This window comes from Nestor notabilis, unplaced genomic scaffold, assembly GCF_000696875.1.
Source record: "Nestor notabilis isolate BGI_N333 unplaced genomic scaffold, ASM69687v1 scaffold5079, whole genome shotgun sequence".
Classification (NCBI taxonomy): domain Eukaryota; kingdom Metazoa; phylum Chordata; class Aves; order Psittaciformes; family Psittacidae; genus Nestor; species Nestor notabilis.
In genome coordinates, this window is record NW_009944902.1 from 12,066 (window position 1) to 24,975 (window position 12,910).

General features: G+C 36.2%; 1 protein-coding gene across 1 annotated transcript in view; it reads left to right on the forward strand.

Annotated features, from left to right (window-relative positions):
* The window catches only part of LOC104412039 (ran-binding protein 17-like), an 84,678-nt gene that overhangs the window by 10,947 nt on the left and 60,821 nt on the right, over nt 1-12,910 (forward strand). The window contains 3 exon segments of the mRNA XM_010022632.1: nt 1,577-1,650; nt 9,287-9,334; nt 9,336-9,379. Coding sequence (XP_010020934.1) covers nt 1,577-1,650; nt 9,287-9,334; nt 9,336-9,379 — 166 coding nt within the window.

The following is a 12,910-nucleotide window of genomic DNA, read 5'->3' on the forward strand; positions in this document are numbered from 1 at the left end:
ATATGTAATATAGACTAAAATATATATTTTCATTACTGCAAATAACATTTGCAGTGTCAGCGTACTATTTTGCAACGTTTGAAGGATTGTATATTACAAATTTTTTAGTATTTTGATTATCCTTTCAATGACTTGTTTGAATTGTGGCTGATTTTGTCACAATAAATACAATTACAAAAGGGTAAGTTAGCTCACAAGTTAAGTTACCATTGTTCTTGGTGCTATTTCTGGTTAGAGCTGCAAGTGTATTTACTTACGCCTTTATTATGCTCACATTTAAAACTAAAGTCTCTGGGCTATGAAAACACAATTTTACTCTCTTATTATTGTTTATTATTATCATTATTGTTATTTATTGAGTTCCTCAGAGGTAGAATATTGCTGGGTTTGGTTTTTAAGCAAAGTCATGGGATTCCATGACTAGCAGGAAGGAAGCTGGTTTAAGAAAGTTTATGTACAGTAGCAGAAGTATTGTGTGAGCTAAATCAAGTTCATTGCTATTTGTGTGCCATGTGGAACATCAGCGAGCAGAATTGACAGCTAGATGGCACCAGGCTTTCACTGCTGGGTAGCTGAGTCTGCATGTGCTCTGCTTGGTGCTCTCATTCCAGACCTCAGTGATACTTAACTTCATCACATCATATGGAAGAATTACCTATAACCATAATATTTGGGTTAGTGTCACTAGAGGTTAAAATGACTGAAATGAAGTGTACTGACTGGCTGATCTGTGTTTAGTCCACTCATAAGCAAATAGCAGAGTTGCGTGAGATCAGGGTAAAGTGAGTTGGCAGAGGATTGCAATGAAAAGTTACAGTACATGTCTCCCTTCTGTTTCTGAAGTTGATTGAACCCAACTGAATGTTTTTATGCAAACTAAATATCAAGCTACTAAAACTACCAGAAAAGTTTAATGAGATCTCACAGTAAGGAAAAAACTGTACTTGATGTGCCCTGCACATTTGTTACTGACTCTGATAGGTGAGGTGATGGGTAAACTTTTGTGGTAATATGTGTCTTGGATCTAAAATAAAAGGGAAAAGTGTACAACTGCAGGTTACTTAGCTGCCAAAACCTTTGTTCTTCCTTCAAGATCACAAAACTGGATGTCCAAAGAGTACCTAATTTCCAAGATTTTGTGAATGGCAGTGCAAGAACTTGCACATGCAAGCTTAAGAATAATGCTGCATCACATCCCACTGAGGACAGAGACCAGCAGAAGAATGTTTTCTTCATCCCTGTGCATTTTTTTTTTCTTTAATAAAACAGGGTTTTGAATGGAGACTGTGTTGTTCTGTGAACAACAACGTGGGTTTAATGCAGAAATTTACATCTCCTTTGTGGGAAGAAATGTGTGCAAGGGCAAGTAAGAGCTTGTCAATCCCAAATTCACAGAACACCATTGGAGACTGAATAATCCATCTCTTCCAAATGCTTCAGCTAGGTTGGATGGACAGGCATTTGTGCCTGTACTTTTCTCATGCAAAACCAAAATAAGGAATCTTTTAGAATAGCTGAAAATGCTGGTACTTGTAAAATGTCTATAATATGCTACTGTTGAAATGTTTATTTCCAGATGTATGCCCAAATGTCGAAAGTCTTAGGCATAACAGACAACAACCATGTTCTGGAAACATTTATGACAAAAGTGTGAGTTTGTGCTTGGGTTCTATTCTGTATGTATTTTGTTTTGTCTTTAGTGTTTCCATAAAATCTGAGTTTTATTTTGTTATGTTTGCAAAAAAAATGGTTTCCATAAATTTAAAATATTTAAAGTAAGGGATAACCATTTTCAGAAGCATCCATATCTTATTTTCTGAAGGTACTGCATGTCCCTAAATAAACACTCGCAGCTGGATATATCCTCCACAGTGCCTGCATCCCTTCTTGTATTGACTTATGGGAGAATAGAGCTGAGATTTCAGACTCTGGTTCAGTGACAGCCTGACCTAAGCAGTCCCCACTCCTCATTCCTGCACCGTCGGATGTCAGTGGAATTGTCTGTAAAGCTTCATGGTAAATTGCATGTTTGCAGTAGGGAACTGACCAAGTTAAACTGATCTCTCTTTTGTTGTTTTGGGGAGGCTCTTTTGGGTTGCTTTTTGGCAAGATCTGGCAAAATGTGCTCTTAAAAATACAGATTCAGGGAGAAGGATTTTAAAGCCTCATACTTACCAGCTGTTTTCTCATCTGGGGCATTTGGCAGAGTAAGAGGTGTTTTATTCTGGCAGATAAGTGTTGCAATACTTTCTCTTTAAGAATAATACTAGAAAATTACTCCAGAGAAGGTACCTTTTTCTCATGCCTCTGCTGCAGCCACTTTCATTGCATGCCAGCAAAACTACCAGGATTTTGTCTTTTATTACTTATGTCCTTCATGAGATTTGCTAGTTTCTCCTGACTCAAAAAGAGTTTCATCTAAAATCAGTTTTGCTCTTGAAGCAAAACAAAATGGGCCCTCTGAAAAATTGTGAATATCCACTAAAAAAATCTAGGAGTCCCCAGGAGACAGTGAGTTCTGTGTGTGCCTGGAGAAAGAGAAACAAGTACCTTATCTCTTTATTCTGCAGCGAGGAAGATGCTGCATCCTGTCGTTTACTTCACATCCTCTAAATCTGACTTACAAGACCTTTAAATACTTTCAATAGGCTTTGACCTGCTACAGAAACATCTCTACTGGTGTTGTAAGGTTAGCTGTGACCTGTTTGGACAGTATTAAACATGACTTACCTTTTGCTACCATGACTACCAACCTTGAGAAATAGTAGCAATTAAGACAAGGTCATTTTCTAATACACTTAACTTTTCTGTGGAAAACCAGACATAAATGCTTTGCTTCCTCGAAACCAGAAGCTGAGTGTTGTTACATCTTGCCTTAGGATAACAATAGTACCCATCAAATCTTGGTATTTATCTGGAGTATGCTTTGAAGACAGGTAAATGGAGGGTGATGAATGGAAAAATATTGATGGATGCTTATTGTACAGTTTCTGGATGCAGTCCATGTCATGTTATCAGACAGCTAAGCTTCATTTTATTGTTTCAAACTACAGTGAAACTTGGAACAACTGAGGAAAAAGGGGGGAAAGAGGACTGTAGTTTGGAGACCAGATGCATCAGTTTGCTTCTCTTTTTCTGCTTATTTCTGCTACTGAGAGGAAATCTCTGCTGCCTTTGTCAATTGAGGAAATAACATAGCATTTAACGAGCTGTGTAAGTGCTATATGTGTTCAGATTTGTATTTGCACAAGTAGTGTAAATTAAGAAAAAAACCATAAGGATTTAATGTTTCATGGAATATTTTAAAAGAAAACAAGGTACATAAAAAGCAAAAATCTGTTGCTTTTTAGGTTACACACTCTACATTTTTATTTTATCTTTCCTCATAGCTTACTGTATTTTCCTAAAAACATGAATTGTTCATTGAGCAGATCAATTTAATTTTACAAAATGGGTGTTACAGCTTGAAATGGACAACTCAGTAGCTTTAAGAGTTAGCTGTGAATCTGCTCTATCAACACATTCAGAATCGTATGTTCACTTTGCTAGCATGCCAGTTGGCAAATCTGGGTGTGAAACCATGACATACTGATACAAGATCCAAAAACTACAGTCTGATGGGGCAGTCCAGTCTGGCAGCATTTCTGGTGCTCTGTTACTGAGAATAATCTGTACATTCGTAACAGCAGTGGGCAGGATATGTGACTGAGAGACCATTCCCCTTTTTCTCCTGTGGATGTAGTCAGCATTTTTAACCACACCGTTATTTTAGAAAGCCACCACTTTGCTGTTCTGTCTTACCCCACAAATCCATTTCTTTCCTTAAGTAGCTGAAATTTGGTTTCAAAGGCACACACTATTCCTCTGTCTCCATGGAGTTCTCTGGCCTTGTTGCTCCTGCTTCCTCACAAAACAGCCACATTACATGTTCTTACACTTCTTGGCCTACTGGGAGTGGATCAAGGCACAGACGCTTAAGACAAGGAGTGAGGCATTGTACCCAAAACCAGTAGGAGTCCTTTCTCTCCTTGAGAATAGCTGTCTACCTGTCTTGATCCTTCCATGTATAGGTAAGAGGCCAGGAAATATTTAGACTGGAGTAGTTTTAGTTCCATCTGCTCCTTCAGCCTGTTCTGGGCATTTGGCTGAAAGTGTTTTCTATTTATTTTGGCTACAAGCACCTTTCCTTCACTTACCCTTTGTGAGCCTCTTCTTGTTCCCTTCAGTTACTATCGAATTCCTGTGCAAGGGATTTATCATGAAGGGTGGACTTACAAAATATTTGCCCAAATATTTAGGTTTTTTGGCTGTGATAAAATAACGGAAACATGACTAAAAGATGCACATCCAGACATTGTTGTTGGATGCTTTTTGCCTTCCCTCCTCCTTGTTTTTTTTTACTGTTGTAATGATTTCACTATGGTGGATGCACACATACCGATATATAATAAGAGAGATTTTCTGTCTGGTAGTGTTTAAGTAATATATAAGTATAAAAACTCTCAATATTTTTTGAACATTCATACTGATACAACACCATGCATCATAGCATAGTAAAACTTTGCACTTTTATTCATGACAGTACGTGCATTTTTGTAACTATTCACCTTTGTCCAACTCTAATGAAAAGTATATATCTAATCACTGTCATTGGGCCACAGAAAGCTTCCATTGTAAATGATGATAATCTACAAGAAATAATTAAAACGTGACTGTACAGAGCCAACAAATTGCTAAGTTCATTATGACTGAAAGTTAAGTAACACATAAGGAAGAGATTTTCTAAGTCTTTGTAGGCGATTTAGATGCCCGTTTTTCTTTCACTTCAATGGGAATTGAATAGCACACACCTTAAGCTACTTTGGAAGTTTTGTTTAAAATATATAGTTTTTTTTAAATTATTTGTATAATGCAAATCCATTTATAGTATCTTTAGTTTGAGACCAAGGCTGTTCCTAAATGTACATGGTTCAGGCTTTCCAATTCATGTCATCCTTATACAAGTTTTAAAGGTTTTCAGTCTCTGCTTTAATTACTTAAAAAACAAATCAAACCAAACTTGCTGATTTACAGCAGTCATTATCTCTTCTGGCTGGTAGCAACTTAACTTTTGCAATTGCTCCTTTGTCATCTTACCAAGTCTCCTGTGTGTGAGGTAGAGTAACCTATGCATGTGCAAGAAGTATAATGTTCCTGGGGTTCCTCAGCTTGGTTGTGATAATGAACCTGTCCATTGCATTTCAGAGAAGGAATTCAAGGTCTTCTTGAAAGAGGATGGATGAATTCTTTGGGTGCTTACAAATGGCCTGTAAGCAATGTTTGAACACCTTGGCATGCAGTGATAAATGAAGGTACCCACCATCCCTGTGACCAAGTGGATTTTCTCTCTACAGTACATACTCACCCTTCAGCACTCCCTATTCTGTGCTGACTGCACTTTGCTTTTGCTTTCTTACCTTGCATCCCTGATTCTGTTTCCTCCTCTAAAATTTTCTTCTTTTAATTGTACTGCAAGTTTTAAAGTTCTCCCTTTTAAGCTGGGCGTTCCACCCCATATATGGGAAATACTCCAGTATATTCCAGGATACTCCAGCAGTATCATTTCCCATCCACTACTGCCATAAGAACTGGTACGTCTTGTATGAAGGCTGCATGAGACTTTGCTGCGCACCGTGCAGAACTTTACAGAGTAGTGTGGTACAGTCCATGTGTCTGAAGAGGCCTTTCCAAATCATAAACTGAGGACAGGATAGGAAATTAAGGACAGTAGAATGATTGGGGGAAGGGGGGAGCAGGAAGAGATGAAATGGATTTGAGAGGCTGGAATTGGCTCTCTGTAGCTTGGCCAAATAACATAATGACTTGAATGTGCAAAGAATTTTGATGTTTCTGTGGATAACGTGGTAAGCCTTTTGCCAGAGAACTGTAAATTGGAGTATCTAATCATTATTTATCTTCCCTTTCTAGATTTTAGGTTAAAAACACACAGGCTCTTAAAATAATACATTTAAGTCACTGTATTAAGGGAAGAGATGTTTGGTGTGCTGATGGAACTGCATTGGTAAGCGGTCGTGGTGACAAAGTCTCATAGCAAGCTGGAGGGTTCAGAGGATGCAAGGCTGGGAAGCTTTTCTGGTGTAGTTTTTTAGAAGCTAAGGTTTTATTCTTCTTACATAAAATATTTCAAAATGTACTGGCTTCTTTATGTTTAAATTTAAATTAAATTTGAAATATCTTTTTTGGTTAAGTTTTTCAGTCTCAGCTTCTCTGCATGGGTCAGTGTTACTGTTGCTCTTTCAGTTTTGTGTCTAGTTCAGTATTTTTGTACTGGTCACCAAAATTGGAAATATTCTGCCATTTTTTATTTCCACTTTTTTTTTGTACTTGCCTTTAAAATGTGTTCAGCACTCGTCTACCATTGATGTTTTGGTGAATTCGGCATTTAGCTTTTGATGAAGCTCTTATTTTCCATAACTCATTTGAAACTTTATGATTGGTTCCTTTGACTGTGTTGCATTTGGTTCATAGTCTAAATCAATAAGCTGCTTCAGAGAGAAAGAAACAAGGGGACTAGTACTTAAATCCGAGTGCTGTCTCGCCATGATTCCTCCAAGAGCTGTAAATTTTTCTCCTTTTTCATCCCTTGGCTTCTCTTCCTTACATGCTTTTTGTATTATGAGATTCCTCTCTAGATCTTCACAGATTTTCTAAGATACTTATAAAGTTTTGTAGATGTTTCTTAAAATATTACATTTTATGTGTCTTTCATCTTGCCTGATATTGATAAGGCAGAAACAGAAATGGGAATTGCTATGATTATAATAGAAATTTTTCAGCATCTGTTCACTCATGAGAACTTTCTGGCTTTTATATTATTGCTCCATCTTTCAGCCAACCAAATGCAACCATGAAGTGAAAGAATAGATGTACACAAAAGTACTCTGAATGGTGGATGAAGAGTCTTAGTTATACAGTTTTAATATTCTCTTCAAGCTGTCACTGTGACTTCTTGTTTTTCATTAAATGTCTTGTATCTGGCTTCCTAAGGACAAAGATTTGGCTCTTTTGCAAAATAGCCTTTTTATGATTTTGATATTGATGTCAAATCTGGGTGCTCCAAATTCATTTTTATTGCTTTGTATGGTATATACTTGTTAAGGATTTAGTGCAACTATAAACATCTCCAGAACTCCCCATAGTAGGGATAAACTGTGAATTATGGACTTGCTAGAATGGGCTGTTTCTTTAAGGCAATCATGAACCTCTGTAGCTTTCATAGAGAATTTGTAAAGTAAATCAATGTTTGTTTGTAAATCTAAATCGAGGATTACTGCTTTGTTAATTGCATTGTTATTTGCCTTTTCCTGAGCAAATAATACTAAACAGATGCTTTAAACTTAATCTCTTTTTCAGGAAGTTATAAGCTCATGAATGCTGTTTATGTGGTGTAGTACGTTCTTTAGCCTGTGGATATGTAAAAGCAATAATCGATGCTGATTTTGAAGCATTTGAAATCTCTTCTTCAGGTTCTGTATTCCAAAACTGAAATCCTACTGCGTCATGGTATAAATAGCTGTTACTGATTTATACCTCTTACATCATGGTCTTGCATCGATAAATCTGACACTGTGAAGTCAGAATCATTATGCATATTCTACAGACAAGGAAACTGAGGCATACAAATCTGAAATGACGTATTATTGATCACCTGGCAGTTTGAGATACACCCTAGCAATTGGGTATCCCAAGCAGGAGTATGTGCCAGGGCTTCCGAGCCAGGAAGTTGTGCTTCCTTTTTATTTGAATGGCTATGTTTCAGAAGGCTGTGATGGCCTGGTTTTATTTGTCCAGATGAATCTAGTATCAGAAACTCTGCTGTGAATTGCTTACACACCATTCGCTCCCTGTCTGGAGGAAAGAGGGCGTTCAACTTTCTTCAGGGTTTTTGAGCAACTGAGGGAGATGGTATATGTCCCAGAATGAGTAGGGCACAGTACTTGCCTTCAGGAAGGGGAACTAAGAGGATGCCACTTGTTACAGGCCAAGCAATCTAACTTGGATTCTCTAAGGAATTCTAGAAAAAGTTACTAATGATCAGTGTATTATTGATATGTGCATTTAGGCTACTTGGGGCGAGGTGTGGGGGGGTACTTTCTACTTGGACTCATTGGCTGGAGTTTACAACAGAAACCGAAAGTCTCAGATGTTTGCACTTCAGTAAGATTGTTGACATTGGCCTGCCTGACATTCCCCTAAGAAAGCTAGGAAATGTCAGACGCAAGATCAGTGACTCTTCACATACTGTTGTAATTACTCCTCGATTGAAAAAAGTTACATCCCTCCACTTTACTGGCTTCAATTTACCCCTTTCATCTGAAGGCTAATGCCACCTCTTCACCTCCTAATAAATCTAGTAGGTGAACACAACAAATTACATTCCAGGTCACTAAGTGTCTGCACTGTCACACAGCACAGAAGTTGTGGCTCTGTGCTTTGTGTCTCACATTTAAGGTATGGATGGGTAGCAGAGCAAGTGTTAGCTGCATGATTTCACTGAAAGACTAACTCTAAGAGTTTGTTGTCAAAAATGGTAAGTTGTTTCATGTGGTGTTCCCCAAGGATTGGTAATAGGTCTAGAGTTATCCTATATCATTATTTATGCATTGGTCCATTAATCAGAGTATGCTTCCTAAATGCCTATGTCTGAGAAGCTTGCAATTAGGGAGATGCAGTATCCCCTATGTATCTTGACTTTAGTTAAGTGTTTGGGGTAGGGAAGAGGAAAAATAGAGATTAGTACAAGAACTGCAAGGTAGAGTTTCACTGGGAATTTGGTGTATCAGTAGTTCTGTGAACTGCCCCTTAGTTTATCTATGCCCCATTTCTCCTGTGGAAATTTTCCTAGGGAATTTGTAGCAATTCGTTTTCACCTTGTGAAGAACTGAGCAGATAAATGCTAGAGAAGTGGCCAGATATTGTGTCAGCAAGTGAGATAGATATAAGTAGTGGTAAGCTCCAGATAATTTATTTCATTATGACAGATGATGGATTTTTTAAAAATGAATGTGTTTGCTACAATATTACAAAAATGTTTGAATCTCTTGTTCAGGAAAAAGGCATAGCATGATTTTATAGCATTTGCTGTTTCATAAATGGGAAATCTTAAGATGTATCACGGAAACACGTTTGTAGTATAATGTGCTATTACTTTGAACTTTTGCACTGCACTTCTCAAAAAGGGGAAAATGCGTTACAAAATCTTACTTTTTTGTTTTATTTATTCCAGTGAGACAAATCTTAAATACTGGGGAAGATGTGAGCCTGTGTTTGCAAGATCTTCAGTTTCTAAATGACCTTTCTGCTGGATATCCTTTTCATTGTATATGGCATATATTATTTAACAATAATAAGGTAAATATCAATAACAAGACTTTTGTTGTTTCATATGCCACATTTTTAAACCAATCAGGATATTAATATTTACTCTTTCTGGTTTATCTATTTCTATGCATCGTTTTTTAATGGTGTGCTTATTTCCACCTACTTCTTAGCCACAAAAGAGAAATCATATAACTAGTTGCTTATGGTCATCTCTCCTATTCCTAATCTTCTAGAAGTCAAAACCATTGATGAATTTAAACAATATTGAAAACAGGATTGATGCTGTTGGCAGTTGAGAACAGGATTGGTTCTAGTTTCAGCATGAGTCAACTAGGATATGAAGCATGAGTTGAGATTTTAGGCACAAGTCTCTGCACGTGTTTTGTCATTGCCCAGTTCTAAGATCCTCACTGTGACAGTGCCATCATTATTACTCATAAAACAGCTTTGACTTTGCACGTGGATTTTATCTGGGTTCAGATATTTTTGTAAAAGTCTTGGACAGATCGTGATGCTAACTTGCTATCTGTTGCAAACCTTTTGTATCTTGTTCTTGCTTATCAGAAGCTGGAAAGTACTTGCTCTTTGAATTTTCCGTCAGTCGAGGAAGAAGATTGAAAAGAACAGTAGTAGCTGGTTTTGATGTGACACGATGTTTAAAAGTACACGACAGATAATAAACCACCAGGGCTCAATAATACATTCAATATTGAAATTCTTCTCTATTTTAAAATAAAAACAACTTTTCAGTAATTTTCTAGAGGAGATTGTTAGAGAAGCAGAGGGGAAGGCACCTGGAATACCACAATTGGTATAATTTTATTTCTCCATGGAACTCTAATCCTATCAGAAGAATTTTAATATATTTCCTTGGATTGAAAGATGAGTGTGGGTTTTCACATTCCGTAAGTGAATTTTAGGACTGGGAAGAACTAAAGAAACTGAACATTACTAAGGAATTTGACAAAAACAGAAGGGGAGGCATTTCTTAATGGTATTTATGAAGGGGCTAATGAGCTCTCTCTTCTTTTATACTATATACTTACTGTTTTAGTAGTGTTCGAGACACTTTAAAAATAACCAAGAAATTTAATGTGGTGCACCTAACTTCAAGTGCTTACCTGTTTATGTACGTATGTATACTTGCTGAAGTAATCAGCTAAAGCCAACAAGCATCTTGCATTTTAGATTGTCTTCTGGAGGCTTGCAAAGGTATGTATTCCCATGACAGCTCTCAAAAATGAGGGTAACTTTAAACTGCTGGTGCTAATACTACTTTCCAAGGCTAAAATGTCTGGATAATTTTAGTTTTCAAATTACTCAAATTATATTTGCAGTAAATGAGTTTCTGCTCATGAAATTGATATAACATCAGGACCTTGAAAAGGATGAAAAAGTAGAAATTTAATAAACTATGTTCTCCTGAAGAGTAGAAGTGTGACGAAATTGTGGGGTTTTTTTTCTTTGCAGAAACTTGCTAACTGTTGCAGAGAGCAGTTTCAGACCACTGTGCATAGTCAGGATGTAAAGCAGCACATAAATCTTAACATAAAACAGCATAAACCTTAAACATCAGTGTGAAATGTTTAAAGACTGGCAAAAAACAGATTAACTAAAACCATAAATATCAAATTTTTTTCAATTACTTTAATGGAAATACTTCAAACAAAAATTCTGAGAACAGTTGCTTTTCTGCTTAGCTGGGTGGGGTGGTACAAAGACAGCTTTAATGCTGGTTCACTTCCCCGTGATGTTGTATTAGTTAAGTTTAAAATTGTGTTCCATTGCAAACCATAAAAGATTTCAAAAGTATTAGACACCCACTTTTGTGCTGGAATTTAATATGCAACTTTTTATTGGAAAATAATCGTCCTTGTCTGGCAAAATCCACCATGCAATATTTCTGTTAGTAGGCATAATGCAATAAAGACAGGGAGGGCTATTTATCACTACAAATTTTGAGGATTTCAGGATTCTTTTTATTATTTTAATATATTTCTTTGGTATTAAATCAGAAAAATGATAAATTACACCTGTCGAGGCTGTTTTTCCTTTTTCCCAGAAAATGATGTACAACCCAATTTCACTGGTCATTTTGGCTTTTAAAGATATGTATTTTTTTCCTATTAAAAACTCTACCAATAGGTTTTTTTTAATAATAATACTGAAGTACTTTTTATTTCAAACATATGAAGTAGTTTATAACTACTTCCTGGCATTGCAAACTTTGGCCTTTTCACATTATATTAGGGGTTTTTTAAAAGGCATTAAGTATATATTGCTTTGAAAGAAATAGTGTATTGTTAAGATGCTAGATCCAGTGGATCAATTTTCACTATTTGATATAGATTAAATTGTGGCTAGTCTGAAAGGTTAAAATAATTATTTATTAAATTTCAGTACTTTCCTGGATGTCAGTCAGCTTTTATACAGTCTTAGAAATTGGTATTTTTCTTTTCTTATCTGTATAATAGTCTTATTCTAAAGGATAATCAACAATTAAAAGCAAACCATAATTTCAGCAATTGTACTGTATAATAGAACCAAAAACAAGAAGAAAAGCCATAGGGCAGTTTTAACAGCAAAGGCAACAAATGATTGGAGCTGCTGTCATGGTTTACATTACTTTCACAATTATTCCAGGTTTGCGTATTTCGAAATATATTAGCCCAATTTGATTTCAAAGCTCAGTTATTTGAATTATAAATCATTATGTCCCTCCTAGCTGATCAGTCGTGAAATATCTTTGAATTCATTTACATAATGGAATATGTTAGTCATTCCTTTATGTCTTAGGAAGCCATAGTGCTCCCTCATGCATGTTTAGTTCTTCTAATAATTAACTTTTCCACTGTATATTTTTGTAGCAAAATAACTACAGTTTCATTGTTATTTTGTACAATAACTTGGGGTAAAATATTTATAGTCTCTCAAAAATTGCTTATCCACAGCTTTGTTAGCCTTGTGTTATGAAAGGCTCTCTCTTGTAACCAGGAAAAAAACCCAAACCAACTGTGTAGCTTTGCAATATAAAACCATGTAATGCTGTGTCAAATGTTACAGATTGACAGAGGAACATCATCTTAAAACTAGATTAGGAGATTTTCCAATAGCAGGTATAAACCCTATTCTTACACTTTTACCTGTTTTGAAAAGAATTTAATCCATTTAAAATGAAAAGGGAAATTGTTTATTCCCATGAAAGTAATTGAACTCTTCGATCAGTTATGTGCAGGAATGGCAGAGTGCAGCTAGCACTCAAAAAATAAGTAGTAACAGTAATAAGTGTTACAGGTATTTGTGTTTGTGCAGGACTGTAGGCACTACTGTACAGTCTAAAGTTCATAACAATAATTCATAATAATCATACTGTTTATTTCTTAACGAACTTCATCAGTGTCACAGATCAACAGTGTTTGTTTGCTAAATTAATGAGACCTGATGTACAAGCCCATAAGTCATTTCTTTCATTTGATGCCTTCAATACTTAACGGATGTTTCTGTGGTTTGAATTTTCCTATGGCATTCC